Consider the following 18982-nt stretch of genomic DNA (forward strand, 5'->3'; position numbering starts at 1 on the left):
TTCCACTGAGCTGCTTTCCAGCCGCTTGTTCAGTCAAATGTCAACCATCATTCCCGGGTCCTTTTCCACTGAGCTGCTTTCCAGCCACTCTGCCCCAGCCTGCATGGGGTTATTGTGACCAAAGGCAGGATCCAGCACTCACCACGCCTTGCCGTGCCATGCCTCACTCACTTTGCTGCTGTCTTACCTGCTCTGCCACCTGCAGCCTTGCCAGAGAAGTTCCCTGCCACAGGTGTAACCAGCCCCAATTTGGCATCACAAAATCATTAGAGTTGGAAGGGACCTCTGAAGATCATCTAGTCCAACCCCCCTGCCAAGGCGGGGTCATCTAGAGCAGGTTACACAAGAACATGCCCGAGTGGATTTTGAATGTCTTCAGAGAGAAAGGCTCCATGACCTCCCCAGGCAGCCTGTTCCAGTGCTCTGCCTCCTGCCATGTAAAGAAGTTCTTCCTCATGTTGAGGTGAAGCTTCTTGTGTTTTAGTTTATGGCCATTGCTCCGTATCCTGTTGCTGGGCACCACTGAAAAGAGTCTGGAATTGTCTTTTTGGCACCTGCCTTTGAGATATTTATATGCATTAATGAGGTTCTGTCCCAGTCTTCTCTTCTCTAGATAAACAGGTCCAACTCCCTCACTCTCATAAGAGTGACCATTTTTGTACATCTGGATCCTTCGCAGTAGTTTCTTGTCTTTCCTGTACCAAGGAGCCCAGAACTGGACATGGTACTCCAGATGTGGCCTCACTAATATTTCTCTTCCTAGAAAATATGTAATCGTTGTGTTTCTCACCTGTGCAGTGCAGGCCCCCTCTCCAAACCCATGAATGTGCTTTTCCCCACTGCCTCTAGTGATTTGCCTCCTTCCTTCCAGTGAGCCATCACAAAGATCCACAGTGGGGCCTCTTAGGTGAACCACCCCCCTGACGCCCTCATTGCCCCTGTCCAACCTAACTACTGAGGCTTTTTCTGTTACCACCACTTATGTGTCAGTCCTTGTCCTCTTTCATGTTCCTTCCACCTCAGGTGTTTTCACTGTGGCTTTGCTTCATCTGTTATGTTACCAGGCTGCTTGCTGCTGGTCACTGGACACCCTCTGCATGCCCCTGCTGGATTTCTCAGAGCTATTCTCCTATAACCGTGTTTTCCATCACTGAGACCTTAGTGTGCTCTTTTCCAGTACTGTTTATGTTATCCAAATGCTGTTCTGAGAGCCAAACACACCCCTTGCAGACCCTAACTCAAGTAGGTACTGTTGCACTTGAATATATGTAAATCCTGTTCCCAGCCTGTGTTCCTCAGGGCACCAATAATTCACAGCCCCCACAGGTTTGCCAATGTGCTTGAGTTTGCTCTCTCTCATGAGTCTTGTGGGACTAATCTCATGGTCATCAGAAACTTGCATGTTTGGCTCCAACACAAAGCTACGCAGTCTTTGCAGGGTCTGGACCTTTGTTGCATATCAGACTGAAGGAGTAGATTTTTGGGGGAAGAAACCTGGCATTCCCATCAGTGCTACACGTGCTCATGGAGTGATGCAAGAGGAGTTGCATCTGTTGCTCTGTGACCCTGCTGTAATCACCTCTGCAACCAAAACCAGTGCACCCACTGGCATCAGTAGAAATACTATTGACGTTGCCATCTCATACTGTATTTTAATGCCTTTTATACCAGTTCTTCTCTGAAATATCCTCAATAAACTATTTCTTTGTTCTTGTTTCTGTAAAACTGTATTAATAATTCATACATTTTGTTGATTAAGTCTCCCTTGTTAGTAATCCCCAGAGCCAAGGCTTTGCCAAGGCAGTGCTTTTTATGTGCCTATAAATTTTATTTGCTCTTATGTTATCTCTCCACTGCTTCAGAGATGAGTGTTAATTTTTACAAAAGATTTTGATCTCTGTTAAAATTGAGACTTATAATTACTGAAAATTTATGATAACCCTGAAATTACTCCATCTGGTGGTGACAGATCTCAAGGAAGTGACAATCAAAAGGTGCTGCTGAAGAGCAACCTGTGCCTCCCAGCAGATGCATCACAGATGAAAATTAAAGGATGATCGAATAACTGTAAAGAATGGTTAAGACCTCTAAAAATTTGGTCCAGCATATCTGCAAAATTGGAGCAGTGAATCAGTTTGAGCAGAAAAGATGGGAGGAGAAGCCTGTATTACTGTACCTGAACTAGCAAACCCAGTATCTAATTAAGAAAGAAAAAAAAAAAAACCACCAGATTCAAGAGAAAGGAGTATTTGGGGATAGTTTGGAGAAGACAGAGTTTGTTATGAACTAAAAAGAAAGCTTTTAAATTTTTCACTTTTTCATGGCTAGGCTTTGCGAACGAAGATTTGGGAAGGCTCTATCCACATTTGTTACAGGCACGTTAGTGGCTCATGAGGCCAATACGTGACAGACATATCCGATTGCAAAAGGCACAGCAGAAAGACTCCTTAGATGGAGTATTCTGCAATACACGGTTCTTTCTGCGTTGCCTTTTTTCCTCGAGAGTGATCCTGCGTGTGTTCTCGAAGGAGACAGCTGCGTTATAGATGGCGTGTCTCCAGGCCTCCCGATTTGAGGCCAGACTAGACCAGTTATGGTGATCAATATGGCCAAGGCTGAGATGTTGTTTCAAGGAGTCCTTGTATCTTTTCTTCGGGGCTCCTCTCATGTGGCAGCCAGTGGCAAGTTCACCATAGAGCAGGATCTTAGGGAGGCGGTGGTCCTTCATCCTGGAGACGTGTTTTAAATTTATTGCAGTATGAAACTGGCAATGTATCTGCAGCAAAAGGGAAGAGAACCACAATGAAAAAAAAAACCAAACTTAACCAGGATCACTGCAAGGTATTGAAAGTAAAATTCAATCAGCCTCTGATTTATCACAATTTGCCATCAAGGTACAAGAAAGATTTTAGAGTTACTAGGCCAAATGATAATTACAAACATGCAAAATTATTTAATTGGCTGAAATACTGAAGTGAAAATTAGTCACAGAAAGATTATTCCAAGATAGATGCTGTAGGAAATGCTGTTCCAGCTGTCATCTTGGGATTAACTGATCTAGAGGTATGATCTCATATTCCCTCATGCAAGATTTTGAAGGTAAATTATACTGAAAACCACATCACTGAGTTGTATCAGGAATCAACTAAAGCAGCTCAAGAATGACAGTTCAAGAGACTCTAAGATTTGGTTACATTTTGTGGATCTCAAACGGCAGACCTTCAAAAAACAAACTTTGCATCAGAGAAAAAGTTATTTTAGAATGCTAAACAGTATTGTCTTGTTTTCTTCAGTTGTTTTTGTGTAACTGCATAATGGAAAGCATAACCCTAAAGCTGGATTTAGTTGTAGCAGAATTTCTACTGAGAAATGAAACAGATTCAAAAGATACAGCACTGAAATGGAGCCTGAGCTCAGTAAGCATCTTTTCAGTTCTGTAAAAGAGTGAAAGTTATGATCTCAAACTCATCAAAGAATATACATCGCTAAAGAAAAGTTCATTAACTGCAGAAAAGCAGCATAGGAGTGGGAAAATTAAACCTAAATTATGCGAAATTTTAAAGACAGAAGAATGACAACATTTGCTATCAAAATGCCAATGGTAAAGCTCTTCTGAAAGTCATGGCCAGTGCTGCATAAGTAACAACAGGGTATGTTGAGGAGATGTGTTAAGTTAGTATCTAATCATAGATCATAAACAAAAGCGATCATGCTATAGTAATAGTGTCCTGATAGTGTCCTGATTGCCAGTGACAACAAACTAAAAAATGTGTTTTCAGGGAGTGAGAGAAATCTGTCTGATAGTCAAAATCTCATTTGGAAACATTTGTTCAGAAGAATACTGTGTTTAACAACAGGACATAAGGGGGGAGAAGCACTAAGTTATTTGGGAAAATATCCATATATGTTAGTAATTTAATGGAGGAAAATAGCTGCATTATGGGGTAGAAGAGCAAAACTCTTCAGAGAGAGACAAATGGAAAAGAAACTACCTCCAGGTATCTGGACATAACACTCACTCAAGAATTCATAACTTTTTAAGGGATACTAAATATATAGACATTGAATAGGAGCCCGGGAAGATTGAATGTAAGCCCGATGCTGTTTTCATCTCATATGTTGTACCCCGTGCTGCTGAGTTGTATGGAGTGATCTGTAATAGAATGCGGTGTGAAGGAAGAGTGCTCCTCAGCAGTGTCCTTTTCTCAACCATGCCTGTAGCTCTTAAACTCAGCAACCCAAATAACTGGGCTTAAAGCCACGTCACAAGCCTTTCATGACCTGTGGGATGCCTCTCTCTGTTTGTAACATCCTGCAGAGGCCGACTGGAAAGCAGTCAGGGAAGTGCTATATCAAGAATCCCCTGCCTTCACTGTACATGGTTCAAACAGGCTTTGCAGAATGCTTGGGATTTCATGTTAATAGGACTGGTAAAAGGTTGCTAAGAAAGGCCTACCTGTTAATCTTTGACAATAATGATCTTGCTAGAAAACAGGTAAGAGCCAGAAGTCAGCATATTCCTCACTGTCAAAAAGGTGGTACCTTAAATTTATGCACAGATGTCAGAGACTCAAACAGTTTATTGCTGTAGGTATCCTATACACAGAATTCAAGAGGACTTGATCCTTTAAGCCATTACCACGGAAATGTTTTGACTGCTGCTAAGACAGTGGTCTTTGGATTGTCTTTAAACCGTTAACACTTAAAGTCAGAAATGCTGTTGAGACATAACCCAAAGTCAGCATAGTTCCACTCAGGCATAGCACATTTACCTCGGGATGAACAAGAATAGGTGTCAGTGTGCTAGCTTTGACTAATGCCTTGGCAGCTGCAAAGTTGTGATTTATTCTGGAGCTGACTTCAAGTTTCTAGTCCAGCTGGTGCTCAACAGGAAGTAAGTGGTGAGCACAAGTGGCCAGAGGTGGGAAGGCTGGACAAGGCAAAGACCTTCATCTTTCTGCAGCAGGTAGCTGTTATTTCTGCTCAGGTCCTGGCAGAACCCACCACCCACTTAGTTCTAGATGGAAAAATTTTCTTCTCTATCTTCATTCACAGTGTAGCTTATCTCCAGGGATTTCTAAGTGAAAAAAGAGCATACTTGCCAATATGCACTGCATTTACAAATGGGTTCATACTCCTTTGGGGCTTACTTCCAGCTCTACAGAATGAAATGGAAAATATCTCAAATATTTGAGATATTAATTATGGGATCTCCCTCTTAGTTTGCTAAAGCTTGTCTACTAAGAAGAACTTAGGGCTTACGTGGAAAAAATTAGAAAGACTTTCGGTAGTTGGTGAAGTAATGAAATCAAAGGTAACCTAAAAAAACATGATTTGTTCATATGAAAAGTACTCTGCTATATTGGTTCTGACAGCCAGTGCTCCATTTTGAAAATCTGATATCCTTCCATTAGCATTAGACATAGGCACTGGCTTAAAAGAGTAGAAATAATAAAGTGAAATTAAAAATGGAAAAGCAAATTTAGGCATCTCATGCTGTTCAGAAGGATTATTGCGATAGTAATAGGCCTGAGCTGAACAAGAAAAGGTAGAGAGAATTATAAGGATTGTCAGGAGTACGGAATTACTTCTGTGCTAATCCATTGATTCTTAACCAGAACCCTTGAGTCTGAAAAAGAGATAACCAATGAAAAAAATTGTCATAAAATGTACAAAGTTGTGAACAGCAGGGAGAGGGTGTTTAACAACAGTTGTTCCTTCTCTCTTCTAGTACAAAAATGAGAGCACATCATATTAAATGAGCAGGTGACTTGCTTAAAGCAAATGAAAAGAGACGCTTCATACCACACATGGTTAGAGCTGGGGAACATTCCACCACAGAATATGTTTAGTGGTGTAAAAGTACATGATTTCAAAAGATGACTGGACAAATTCACAGAAGAAACTCCATCAGAGGCTATTAAATTCAGCTATTATCTCTTGCTTAAAAAAAACCCAAATCTAAAAACTAGATTTCTGGAAGTAGGAATCAATTTTACACATTTACTCTGTTCCTATATTCTTCCCTAGACATCGGGTCTTGGCTGATGTTGAAGTCAGCTTATGCTGCTACACTGGTCTTGGTCTAAACTGGTGAAAACTCTCCTTAAGTTCAAAAGGGTTGTGAGAACATTAAAACACATTTTAAAAGAAATTAAAAGCCCAAAGGGCCTGAAAGGAAGTGACTTTCACTTCTCAGAGCAAATGTACCAACCTATAAGAATTATAGAACTAAGGAGGGAAAATAAAAACCAAAAACCAAATTCAAATAAAAAACCAACCAACCAAGCAAACAAACAAACTTGGTCAAGAAGAAAAATATGTTTGACAAGAGGAGAGGGGGTGGGCCATCTCCAAGGGTGACAAACTCTTTTTCAGCACTAGGCATGGCTGGAAGCCACAGATTTTTCTTCAGTTTTTCAGGTGACTGCTGCCAACCCTCACCAATGCATTGTGGTCACACAGAGACTCTAATCCTAGCCTCTGCAGAAGCCTTAAAGAAAGTGTTACTGTCCCCAAAGGTACATGGTAAGGGAAGAGGGGCGTAAACACCTAAAAAAGTGGAGCTAAAATGGAGCACTGTTATACTGGGCAAAGAAAACCACAGCTGTCACTGCCATTGTTCCTGTGACAGATAAAACCATCCTTGCAAGGGCATCACTGGAGATTTATTCTTTCCATGACACAAGCAGCTCAGAATTCAGTCCAATCTTTGGCCCAAGACAGAAAAAGTAAATTATTAAAGAAAATATTATTTATATAATATCAGGAAGTCTAGTTCTGCGGGTAAGACATGGATCTGGGTGTGGAGAACTGCAGCCTTTGGTTTTGAAGACTTTCAAGGCTGAGTTGGCCCAGGAAAGACTCTTCAGCTCCAGCATGTGTCACTACTGGCCAGGCTCTAGCTTGATTTCCACTGGCTGCACCCAGACAAGCACTCAACATATCGCCCAGGGGTGCACACCACCACCAGGCACCTGATTCATGTGGTGATGAAGAAGCCTTTGGCATCCTTCTGCATGGTCAGGGTCAGTTCTAGAAAACTTGAAGGACCTCAGCCATTGTGTCAGTGTGCAAGTATGGCTGCTTGAAAATGCCCTAAATGGTGCCCAGGGTGTTCTTTGATTTTGAATAAAAGACCAGGAAAGGTATATGGTTTCATTTATTCCTTGTCCCAGCACGGGCTCCTGTGTGTCCTTCTTGGAAACAGGCCCCCTAGCTGCAGAAAGGTGTATGGCCTGGAATGCTATGGGGGTCCCAAGGGATGCTGTCTTCCATAATAAAGGAGACATCAAGGGGAAGTCATGGCAGGTCCACCCAGTCTGGCTTCTGCCCAGTGTCCCTGGACATACCATGTGAACCAGAATATTCCTGGTCTGGCTAGTGTGCTACTGTGGTTTTAAATGCATGTAACATCACATCATTCACAACCAGCAGGAAGCCACGGAGGGCAGCCCCCGAGGTCCTGGGCCACAGGTGGTCCTTTCAAGGTTGGGTGTGTGGACGGAGAGCCCCAGGGTGGAGGTGGGAAGGTGGTAGTGGAAGTTCCAGCCATTTCATGGAAAGGGTGTTCTCAGGGCCCCTCCAAAATGCTTCTTTTTCCTTAGGGTTCTCGGAGTCCCACTCAGTACCTGAATGCGGGGTTTCTGCCCGACTCTGCCCTTCCTGGGGGCTGCTTTGGGCACACGTCCCTGCCCCGGTGCACAGCGTACCGCAGCCGGCGCTCCTTGCCGGTAGATGGCATCCCCCGTCCGGGCAGAGCAGCGCCGGGAGCGGAGGGGCGCGGAGCGGCGCGGCGCGGGACCGGCCACGAGGTGGGGGACAGGGCAAAGCCCGCGGCCCCGGGAACGGCGGGTCTTACCACGGGAAATGCCACTCATGGTTGTACCGCCGCTGCTCGCCTTCTCTCTTTTCTTTCTTGCCCTTTTAAGACGGCACCTGCCGGGTTGGGACGGGAGCGACTGGAAGATGCTCAAAGACAAGTCGCGATCAGGAGCTGTATTAACACGAGGTCTTAATTGTCCACACTGGAGGCTGGCTCAACTGACCCCTAGAAAGGAATCTCCTGAGCAGCCCCCCCCGCACACACACACACCACACACCCTGCACCAATAGGCGAGGGCTTGGGACTACTGCCCAGGTCTTTCAAGGGGGGTACCCACCATCACCCTCCGAGGCCACCCCCGTCGGCCACGTTCAGGAGGAACCACACCCAGCTGGGGCCCCTGGGGACCCGGTGCTACCGAAGAACCACCGGTGTCACTCGCTCAGTGAAACACCCGTGCATCCTGCGTGGGTGATAATAGGGGACCGAGGGCAGACCCGATTCTTTTGATTTGTCGCTACAGCGGTTCTTCCCCATGTAACATTTAAACTCCGCCGTTCTTCATACTTCAGAGGCTGTTTTTTTTTCTTTTTAAGATGGTGTTTAAACTTCAGCCTGGGAGAAGACAAAGAATAAAAGGGGGGGGGAAGGAGTAAAAAGGAAAAATACTAACTCTTCGTCAAGAGAAGTAACCTTTTGAAGAGGAAAAATCCTGTCTACCTTTCTTTTAGTAGCTTGCCCTAAGACCTCAAAACTAATTCGAAGAGGCATTTTATGAACTGTATGAACTGTAAATCTCTATTGACATCACTTTTTCTACAGAAAAAAAAATAGTAGTCAATTACTGGGGGTACTTTTTTTTTCCTTTTTTTTCCCCTTTTACTTTTTTCTCCCCCTGTTTTGTAACATTTGGTGGTATTCTCCTGTAGGCGTCTTAGTAGTGAACAAAATATAAATAGGATTATTTGGAAATAGTAGAAAGGATTATGTTGTAAATCCATGGAAATGGGTTTGAAACAGGGTGGCTTGTAATTTTGGGTTAAGACAATATATCCAAAACGTATTTCAAGAAATGGGGTTTGTGCTTTGTTTGAAAAGTGAGATTCGATCCGTTAGACTCTATGCGTCAGCCCACCCTTCTCACGATGATTTCTGCAGGAGAACGAAATGCTCCCTTACTTTTGTCCCAATCGAATCCTATTGTGGTTTATCCTGCCAGAACTGGGAACGATGGGATTTTTCAAAGCTTTTCTTTTGAAGACTACAGTAATTGCATTTCTCTCCAAGTTTGTGGGGGTTTTGTTTTGTTTGGGTTCTTTGGTGGGGGTTTTGGTTGTTTTTTCCCCTGCTAGCCCTTACATAAAGGGGGGCCCGCTCTTCTGTCGTCGCATGGATCACCTGAAACGGGAACCCGTGCGACTCAATTAGCAATTAATTAACAATCCTCTGTGTTACTTTCTCAGGGGTGTTGCTCCTACTTAGAGCAAAATTCGCATTTTAAAGGCCGGCGAATTGTTTTCCTTTGCAGACGAAAGAAGTAAGCTAAGTTTCTGTTACTGTTTTCCATAATGGAGAAAGCTGCTTCTCTCCCTTTAAAAACAAAAGCCTTACAAATAAACTGAGAATAGCGGTGTGATTTGGAGGTTGTTCTTTGAGAGCTTGTGAGGTCGACTTGGAGAGATATTTTATTTAATTCTTAAATAAGTTAAACTCTGGATGGGGGAAGGAGGAGAGGAGGGGAGAGAGATGTCTCTAAAGCATTCCGCGGACAGAAGTCTGAAGTTTATTAACTCACCACCTCCCTCTCTGGCCTGATTTTTTTTTTCTCCTCCTTCCCACGGGAAGCGGCACCCCATCTCGGAGGGCAGCCCTGGAAGACGCGGAGCTCCGAACGGCTCTTGGGAAGATGCTCCAACTCTTTCTGACAGAGTTGCACTTCCTCCCCCCCCCCCCCCCCCCCGTAGGGGTCATATGTTATTTCCCCCCTTTTCCACTAAAGATGGCCCTGGTCGCCCCGCGGCCCCCCAGAGCCCCTCCTAGACGGGGTGAGGACGGGGGGGCCGGGACGGTCGCGAGGCGCCCCTCTTCGTGGGGGGAGACACGGCGCCGCTCGCCCCGTCGCGCTTTGACGCTGGGAGCCATGTGATGGCCCCCCCGCTATAAGGCGGGGAGGAAGGCCGCCCTCTCTGGGACTAAGCCCCAGCCTTTTCACCGTCTTTCCTAAGGCCCGGCAAGCCACCCCCTACGCCCTCCCTCCTCGCCAGCCTCCTCCCCTCTCCTCCTCCCAGGACTAGGCGCACTCCCTCCTGCCCCCCATCCATTAATGTCTGGGCTTTGAGGTGAGGAGAAAGAAGGGGGAACCGACTTGCAGGAGCTGCGGCACAGTCCCCCTGCGCCCACAAACCCCGACCCCAACGGAAAAAAAGCTGAGAAGGATCCCCAAAAAGGGGGAGGGGAGGGAAAAAAGAGAGAGACAGACAGACAGAGAAATCCAAACAGCAGCAAAAAATACCCCGAAACAAAACCCAAGCCAGCCGCCGCCTGTGAGCGAGCAGCGGGAGCGCTCCCGAGGCGCGGCAGCGGCGCTGGGGGCCGGCGCGGCTCGGAGCGGCCCGCCTGCCCGTGGCGGCGGCGGGGCGGCTCTTCGCGGAGCGACGCGGAGGCCTGGCGGCGGCGGGGAGAACGCCTGCCCGCCCGCCGCGCCGCGCCGGCCGCCACCGATGCGCTGCCCCGCCGCCGCGCCATGACCCTGAGCTCGGAGATGTCCGAGGCGTCGGCGCTGGCTGAGGAGACCGACATCGATGTGGTGGGCGAGGAGGACGACGAGGAGGACGACGAGGAGCCGCAGACCCGCCGTCGCCGCCGCTCCTACGCCGAGGACGAGGAGGAGGAGGAGGAGGAAGAGGACGAGGAGGATGTGGGCGACCTCCACGACGCCGCCCTGCTGCCGCGATCGTCCGTGCGCGGCGGAGGTGGCGGCGGCGGCGGCGGCGGGGCGGGCGGCGGGGACGGTGCCGGCGGCTCTCGGCCCCCCTCGCGGGGTGGCCCCCAGAAGGCGACGGCGAGCGGCGGCGGGGCGGGCGGCGGGGACGGTGCCGGCGGCTCTCGGCCCCCCTCGCGGGGTGGCCCCCAGAAGGCGACGGCGAGCGGCGGCGGGGCGGGCGGCGGCGGTGGGGCGGGCGGCGGCGGTAAGAACAGCTTGGTGAAGCCGCCCTACTCCTACATCGCCCTCATCACCATGGCCATCCTGCAGAGCCCCAAGAAGAGGCTGACGCTGAGTGAGATCTGCGAGTTCATCAGCGGGCGCTTCCCCTACTACCGAGAGAAGTTCCCCGCCTGGCAGAACAGCATCCGCCACAACCTCTCCCTCAACGACTGCTTCGTCAAGATTCCCCGGGAGCCCGGCAATCCTGGCAAGGGCAACTACTGGACGCTGGACCCCGAATCTGCCGACATGTTCGACAACGGGAGCTTCCTGCGCCGCCGAAAGCGCTTCAAGCGGCAGCAGCTCCCGGCTCCTGAGCTTCTGCTGCGCGCCGTGGACCCCGCCGCCTTCCTCCCGCAGCCCCCGCCGCAGCCTCCGCAGCAGCCACCCTGCACCTACGGACCCTACGGCTGCGGCTACGGTCTCCAGCTCCAGCCCTACCACCCCCACTCCACTCTCTTCGCCTTCCACCACCCCTCCCCGCCGCCCCGCCAACCGCCCACCGCCCCTGGCAGCGCCCCCGGTGCGGCGCTGCCCCCCGCCGCCGCCGCGCCGCCGGGCCCCTTGCTGCCGGCGGCGGAGCTGGCACGGACGCCCTTCGGCTACGCGCACCCGCTGGGCACGGCGCTGGCGGCCTCGCTGCACTCTGCCAAGCCCGGCAGCGGCGCGGCGCTGGCCCGCTCGCCGTTCTCCATCGAGAGCATCATCGGGGGGGGGCCCGGCCCCGGCGCGGGCAGCAGCTGCGCCTCGCAGTCGGCCGCGGCGCCGGGGCTGGCCCGCTCGCTGGGGAGCGCCGGGGGCGGTGTGCCCCCCGCCGCCGCCCTGCCCGCCGCCCCCGGCTTCGCGGCACGGATCTCTAACTGTTAAGTGTTTGGGAGTCTTTCCGAAGGTAGGATCTGGGGTATCTCCTTTCTCCGCCGCTCGGACGCCCGGCGGACGCCGCTCGCAGGGGCTGCCTGTCTTTGCGTGGGGATATTGTGACGGGGATCGGGGGGCGTCCGCCGTGAGCGGCGGACCTCCCGGGACCTGCACGAGTGCAAAGCCAGGTCTAGATCTAGATACTGCACGGGCAGGCGGTAACTACATCGGAAAGTTATTCGTTACTCCTTAAAAAAAAAAAAAAAAAAAAAAAAAAAAAAAAGGTAATAAATAATGTCTCTAAACCGTTAAAGTTCAGAGATTCTCAGGTCTAGGAGCTTGAAAACAGTAATGTACAGGAAAAAAAAGGCTTGAGGGAGGACAGCAGAGCAATACTTTTGCATTTTAGTACACTTGTCTCATGTACTTTTATAAAAGAAAAGATTAACGTGTTTACACAGAAGAAAGTCAAGATTATCATTTCTTATTTTAACCTGTGTTTTGTATTATAATAGACTTACGGAGTTTTTTATTTTGTACTTTATGCTTATTCTTTACAAGGAATATTGTTAAAAATTACTGGCAAGTATTGTACCAATTTAATGTAAAATTTTTACACATTTTCAAAAATAAAAATTTTAATTTTAAAAAAAAAATCAAAACCAAACCCAAAGACCAAAGGATTCCAGCCAAATAATTGGCTTTGGATCCTTCCCTCCTTAATATTTCTCATTGCTCTGAGACACTGATAATTTTTTTCTTCGGGGTTAATAGCACAATAGTCAAGGAATATTATAGCTTGAAATTCATTACATCCGGATTTAATCATAAAGAAGAAGATCAGAATATGGTCTTTGCAGTCAATGCGTTGTTAACCCTAGCAGAGAATGATAGACGCCCCCCACAAAGAAAAAAAAACCCAAACAAAAAACACAAACAAAAAAACCCACCCCAACACAAAACAAACAAACAAAACCAAAAATCCTAAACAAAAGACTACAAAAAACATCAGGGACAAAAGAGAAGATAAATAGAAATAGGTCTCTCTGTAAGGCACCAATCAGGGGATTGATTAAAAAGCCGGTTTAAAACTATTTTTATACTTTTGGGTGTGTTTTAAATCACAACTGCATCACAGTTTTGTTTCCAAGAGGCCCAAAGGAAAATACTACTACTGACAGGCACGTACTGAACTTAAGACAGATTTGCCCTAGACACTTATATTTCTGTGATGATAGCAGTGGCCAGTGATTCTACTTTTCAATACATATAATATAAAATGAGCTCTGGAATATCCTTGTGTGATGAGTTGATTAAGTGTATAAGCTGTCGAATTAATGACATGTAAGTATATGGAACAAACCATGAAAGCAGTTTTTCTGATTCCAAACACTCGTTTTTAACAGCATAACGTCAATATCTATTTTATGGACTAGAAATTTTTTAACCACAAAGCCGTCCTCAAATATTCAGAACCTGGGCATGGAAAAGAGAAACACAGATTTTAAGAGTAAGGATGTGGTTACTTGTTGTGGACTAAGAATACACGTTTTTCAAACCAGGGAGGCTCTTTTCAAGTACGACTGTATTTATAACAACTGAGGAGACTCGGGGATCAATTATGTGAATTTTCTTAATAAAAAGAATTATAAAGGGCAGGGATGCCTTTTAGTGCTCTTTGAAGTGAGGAGGGAAAGGTGGGGTAAATACATGCATTTACATATCGAAATACTTCGTCGCCTTGGCTTTAAGTGTTTTCGTAGATAGAAAAGTGACGCTTTTCTGTTTGGTTTGTAGCAAGGCAGTGTTAAATTAGTAGCTTTGAAAAAGCAGAAAGAGTGGACGTAAGATCTCTGCTCGGCTCCATTTGCAGTCTGCAACTGGAAGGCTCCTTTGGGTGTCCCGGGTCCATTAGAAGACGAAGTAGGGTCCGTTTTAATTTTTAAAACTAAAGGGAAAATACCCCAGAGGCACCGTGTATGTACCGGTGATTGCGCGTCTTTTTCACGAGAGACCGATTAACTGGCTTTCTCCGGGACTGGCCAGGGGGATGCGCCGGGCCTACGGCCGGTCCAGCGCGGGGTTCCGAGCTCGGCAGAGGCCTCCCTCGGACAGTCGGATAAAATCAAGCAGGAAAGGGTTTTGCCGGGATGAAGGCAGCTGTAGCAACCGAGACCGGCGATGCCCGGCTCCCCGGGAAGGGACGCTGCCGGCCGTCAGTCTGTATTCTGGCTTCTCGAGTCCTCGCGCTCTCCACGAGCAGTTACATGGGAAGAGTAGATTCCGGCGACCCACCCTGTGTTTGTTTCTGTTGGCTTCCCCGCAGCAGACTCTGGGGAGCCCAGCGACTCCCCTGCGCGGAGCCGGGCCCGGCCCGGCGGGCCGCAGGGTCGAGTGTGCCTGCCGCCTGTCCCTCAGGTCTTCTCAGAGGTGCATGGCAAGCAAACTGCTTGACCACTTGTTTCTTCCACGCTTTCCGCCGGTTGCCTTCATCCCATACGGACAGGGCCTTCCCCTGCGAGCTGGTAGGGAAACTGGCAGGAACAATTTGCAGTACGTGGTGTAGGGGATCGGGCAAGAGGTTTGTGGCGTTGGTGGAGACCTTTTCGCCTGTTCTCCTCGAGTCGACCGGGAAGCTGCCCGTCCTCGGTCTCGGTTCCGGCGGTCCCTGTTCCCAAGCCGCTGCTCCGGAGCAGGTGCCGCCAGAAAAGGCGCCGGCCCCGCAGACTTTTGATGAGCTCGCAGCACCGCCGGGCCGCAGCGCCTCATTCGCATGCTAATGGCCCGCCGTGGTCTCCACGGCTTTCAAGGCTGGGAGAGAGGACGTGTAGTCCTCGCAAGGACCTAGCCTGGACGAACAATTCCTCCAAAATAGTCCGGGCCCTAATAAACAGTTTGGTAGGACAAGGAGTATAGTGTCGCCTCCTTCTCCTCCCAGCGGAAAAAGTGTGGATTCATTAACCCGTTTCCTTGCTCATCATATCCCAGTAGGGCTGAGACACGAATTACTGGATGTGAATTAGGAGGGGATTGCTCTATGAGGGGGCTAATGTTTCAGTCAGTTCCTCCAGAAGGACCACACAAAAAGAAACTTTTTAGTTTATGGTACTATTATGCAGAGTTTTAATCTAGGGATAGATTTAGCCAAATGTTATCTATTGGGAATTTAATGAAGCCCTTATGTATTCAATCGTCTTTCATGCCACACACAGTGTCTCTATCCAGAAACGTTTCCTTCCACATATTTCTTTGTTTCTGATGGGTGATTTATATATTTTTAATTAGGTTTTAAAAAAAATATTTCTTTTCAAGCATCTTGTATAACGTTTCTCTCAAGCAGGACTGTGTTAAGTCCCTTCCCACATCCCCTATAAAAGAGCTTTCCCCTTCCCGGTTTCAAAGATGATTAGCTTGCACGTCTGCACGCTGTGCCCTTCCTGCCGGAGCATTCCCGCTGCCTTGTACAGAGGGCCCGGACATGGTGCCCTCTCGGTCATCACCGGTGTGGGCTGAGGCAAGCAGCACAGCCCGGGTATCCGGTCGAGCCCTGAGCCCCCCGTGCACAGATCCCCGGCCCTAAAGTTGCACTCCTCACAAACCTTCCCCACCCGCAGCTCCTTCGGACCACACCTTTGGTCCTGTTTGTATTTCTGGTGTCGCGAGAGGCACCCCTGGGGACAGCGAGGTGTCAGCTGGTGCACACCGCGTCTTTGTAGGCTCGTTTCAAGTACCCGGGACCAACTCCATCCCCGATTCCGGAGGATGCAAGTGGGGTGCGAGGCCCTCACCTGCTCTCAGCTGCTCCCTTTCTTTCGGCTCTGGTGGCAAGGGCAAAGCGCACGGTCGCCCCCATCGAGAGTGAGGCCTCTGCGGGGTATCTGTTGGAAACTAGATCTGGTTTAACTGTCCCTTGGCACGGCCCAGAGATTCCACTCTGTATGCAATACTTTCCCGCAGTACTTACAGTAAGTACTGTAGTAGTCTCTGGTAATATTGTATTTGACACAAATAATGGAAATTACGATCGTGGCCAAACGCTCCCCGCTCTGGAACTTGCTAACCAATGTAGATGCGTTTTTCAGCTTGTTGCCAGTGGCTCCCTCATCCGCAGCAGTATTCCTCCCACTTCCCTTGCTGCCGGCCACACGCACCATCGGAATCCGGGCACGGGCAGGAACCGACCGCCTTGTGCTCGCAGCCGGCCGCATCACGAGCAGGTAGGTGTCTGCTCGGCCTCCGCCGCCCCTCACCCCCAGGCTCCGATGATCTGCCGCAGGTGATTTCAGAGCCTCTATGCCCTTCTCCACAAGTCCTTTCTGCTCTGCAACCCCCACCGTGAGAGCCACGTCGAGCAGCCGCCGTGGGCTCTCTGCTCTCTGCCCGTTCCTGCCCTGCAAGGCACGACCAAGATGTTTAGGAGACATTCGCCACAAGTGCGTGTGTATATGTGTGTGTGTACGTGTGTGCAGGCAAATGGCACTCCAGAAGGTAACAAGCTGCTGCCGGATCCATGCTGCGGCAACAACCATTCTCAATGCCTCTTTAATCTCAGTGCCATCTTTAAGCAGATGGGTGCATGTCGATTTTGGGGACAGGCAGAGAAATGCAGGCGAGCCCCAAATCGGTAAACCTCTCGTTCCTGTTTTTCACTTGCAGGACAACTCTGGTCCCCACCGCCGGCCCCCGCCCGAAGGTGTGCTGTGAACTACCGGCCCTGGAGCCACGCCGGACCCCTCCCCGCCGCCCGACCCAGCTCGCCACTCAGTTCCCGGCACGCTCCAGAAGAACAGAGGCAAAGGCTGTGGGGCTTGGGGGGTACACACCTCAGCAACCTCAGACCAGCCCAGCTGCAGCAGCATGGGTGGCACCGAGGGCCATGCACGACCGCGCAGCGGCGCAGGGCCTCCGCGGCCTCGGCGGTGCTCTGCTCGTGGGAGCGGGGAGGCACCCGGCAGAGTCTCAGCGAGAATCACCGCGTAAGGCACACAGAAGCTGCACATTGTAAGAAGATGTGTTCTAAGTGCAGAGCTCCGGCTCCGCGGACTGTCGCGGCGAGGGACAGAGAGGCACACACTGCGCTCTGCTCCACGGAGGAACCTACCAGCTAGGCCTCGGAGTGCACAAAAACTAGAAAAACATATGGACTGGAGCGTACGAAAGGCACTTTTTTTTTCCTTTTTCTTTTTTTTAAGTGCTGAGTCTCGCCAATTTCAGAAATTGTACCGCTGAGCTGAATTCAGAAGGAAAGTTGTGGATTTTTTTTCAATCAAAATAATTAAACTTGCCCTTCCTCCAAGTCATAAGAGACCTGTTGAATTGATTCTGAGTTTCTCTTTCCCCGATGAAGCAAACGGCATGCAGATGTCTGCGGGACCCCATATTCAGATGATAAATTATACAATTTATGTTGGAAGCAAAAGGATAAATAGATAATTCAGCTTTTGCATTAATTCGTTTTCTAAGAGCGGGGAAAGCCTTAATGACAGTTAATCCGAAGGTTTTTCTGTCCCCTCCGCACAATAGAAAACCATTTGCATGCATCGAAACGCATGTGTACGTTCAGACATGTGTGCCCTTCACCCAGTGATGCCACCTTCCCGAGCAACTGTAGCACTGCAGTGGTCTCTCTGGCAAATTCCTAGGCTTTGGAAAGTCCTTGTAAAACCCGGGTATATGTCTCTTCGTACCGCGGTGGTCGTAGGTCTGCTTCTCTAATTTCATTACAGCAGAGTACATGCACACCTGTATACACGAATACATGAAATACACACAATCAAGATAAATGAGGTGTCTTCCCTGGGTTTTCTTTTCGTAAAATAAACACTGTCACGTTTGCTTATTCAGCAACCACTAGACGAAACAGATAGCTTTCTAATGTTCGTGTATACAGTGAAATTCCACCTGTCGGCTGCACTAAGAGAGGGATAGAGGAGGACAGTCTCTTTGAATCAATAGCTCACGATTAAAAGAACCATTGGTGAGGAAAGAATAATGTCCAGCTCTGAGTGAGGAGGGACAGATGTGTCAGGTGACTTTGCCCTAAAGTAGACGGAATTGGAAATTACGGACCATGGAAAAAATAGTTTAACTTTTCATTGCAGCCTGCCTCTGATCGCACAAAATCCCGTCTCGGAAAGTTCGGTGGTCTCTGTCAAACATCCTCCCCTCCTTCCTGGAATTCCGTAACTTGTCTTTTTCCATTCAGACGGCGCTGGCTATGGGGCAGCGCAAGCAAATGTGTATCATCGCACTGTCCCGCAAGCGCTCGGCAGCCGGTGGCCCCGCTAACACCAAACACAGACCTCTTCCCCTTTACTTCCCGCTTCTGTACGAGAAGCCAAAGGGCGGCCCTTCTCTGGAAATTAACCTCTTTAGATCGCTTTCAGCACGACTTCCCTCGCCATGGTTCTTCTCCGGGTGCTCAAACATCTGCCGGCCGGGACACCATTTTCGGGGGAATCCCTAGTCCCACCCGGCCGCCCATGAGGCAGGTACCCCGTCCCCCACACCGAAGCGGAGCTACCGACAAGCCACGCGAAGTGAACGTTTCTGCTTTTAAACAGACTACCTTCCCCTCCAGCCTCCTCTCCCCCCCCACCCCAGAGGGAGTCCGCAAAAACTTGCTAACACACGCGGGCAAGCCAAACCTGGCGGTCCCACAAGAGCTTTTGAAACCAGTCCCAGAGATGCTGCTGCGCCTGCGGCTGCAAGACGGCGCGGTCCGCCCGGGTGAGCGGCGCAAAACTCCGCGGCCACGCCGGGGCGGAGCCTGGGGCCCTGCGGCAGACCGGCTGGAAGGAACCGTGTTCTATGCCTCCTCCCGGCCCCAGGTACGCTGCCGTCCTGACTGGGCTGCACTGGGCCGCCCGCTGGCAGAGCAGACCACTGCCACCGTCGAGCGAGCGGCCTGGGTTGATCACTCGCCCTGACGCGGACAACTCGCGGCCCGGTCCGATCCTGCCTTCGGCAACCACGCAGGGCATTTGGAGACACTGTGGGGCGCATGGGGGCGTGTGGGGTGAGGGGAGCCCGCTGCCGACGCTATAAATCCCTCGGCAATTGAGTTCTGCACCTTTGATTTGAAAAATCGGATT

The 18982-nt window shown here is 49.5% G+C and overlaps 1 protein-coding gene across 1 annotated transcript; it reads left to right on the forward strand.

Moving 5' to 3' along the window:
- Positions 1-10568: 10568 nt before the first annotated feature.
- On the forward strand, positions 10569-11897 carry FOXD1 (forkhead box D1). Its single transcript, XM_017808077.1, has one exon. It carries the CDS (start codon positions 10569-10571, stop codon positions 11895-11897), a length of 1329 nt encoding a protein of 442 aa, XP_017663566.1.
- The last annotated feature ends 7085 nt before the right edge of the window (positions 11898-18982 follow it).

Source organism: Lepidothrix coronata, unplaced genomic scaffold (assembly GCF_001604755.1).
Source record: "Lepidothrix coronata isolate B3197 unplaced genomic scaffold, Lepidothrix_coronata-1.0 Scaffold22, whole genome shotgun sequence".
NCBI classification, from domain to species: Eukaryota; Metazoa; Chordata; class Aves; order Passeriformes; family Pipridae; genus Lepidothrix; species Lepidothrix coronata.

Excerpts from the sequence above, each read along its gene's own strand:
- FOXD1 (XM_017808077.1), top strand. The coding sequence starts at position 10,569 with ATGACCCTGAGCTCGGAGATGTCCGAGGCGTCGGCGCTGGCTGAGGAG.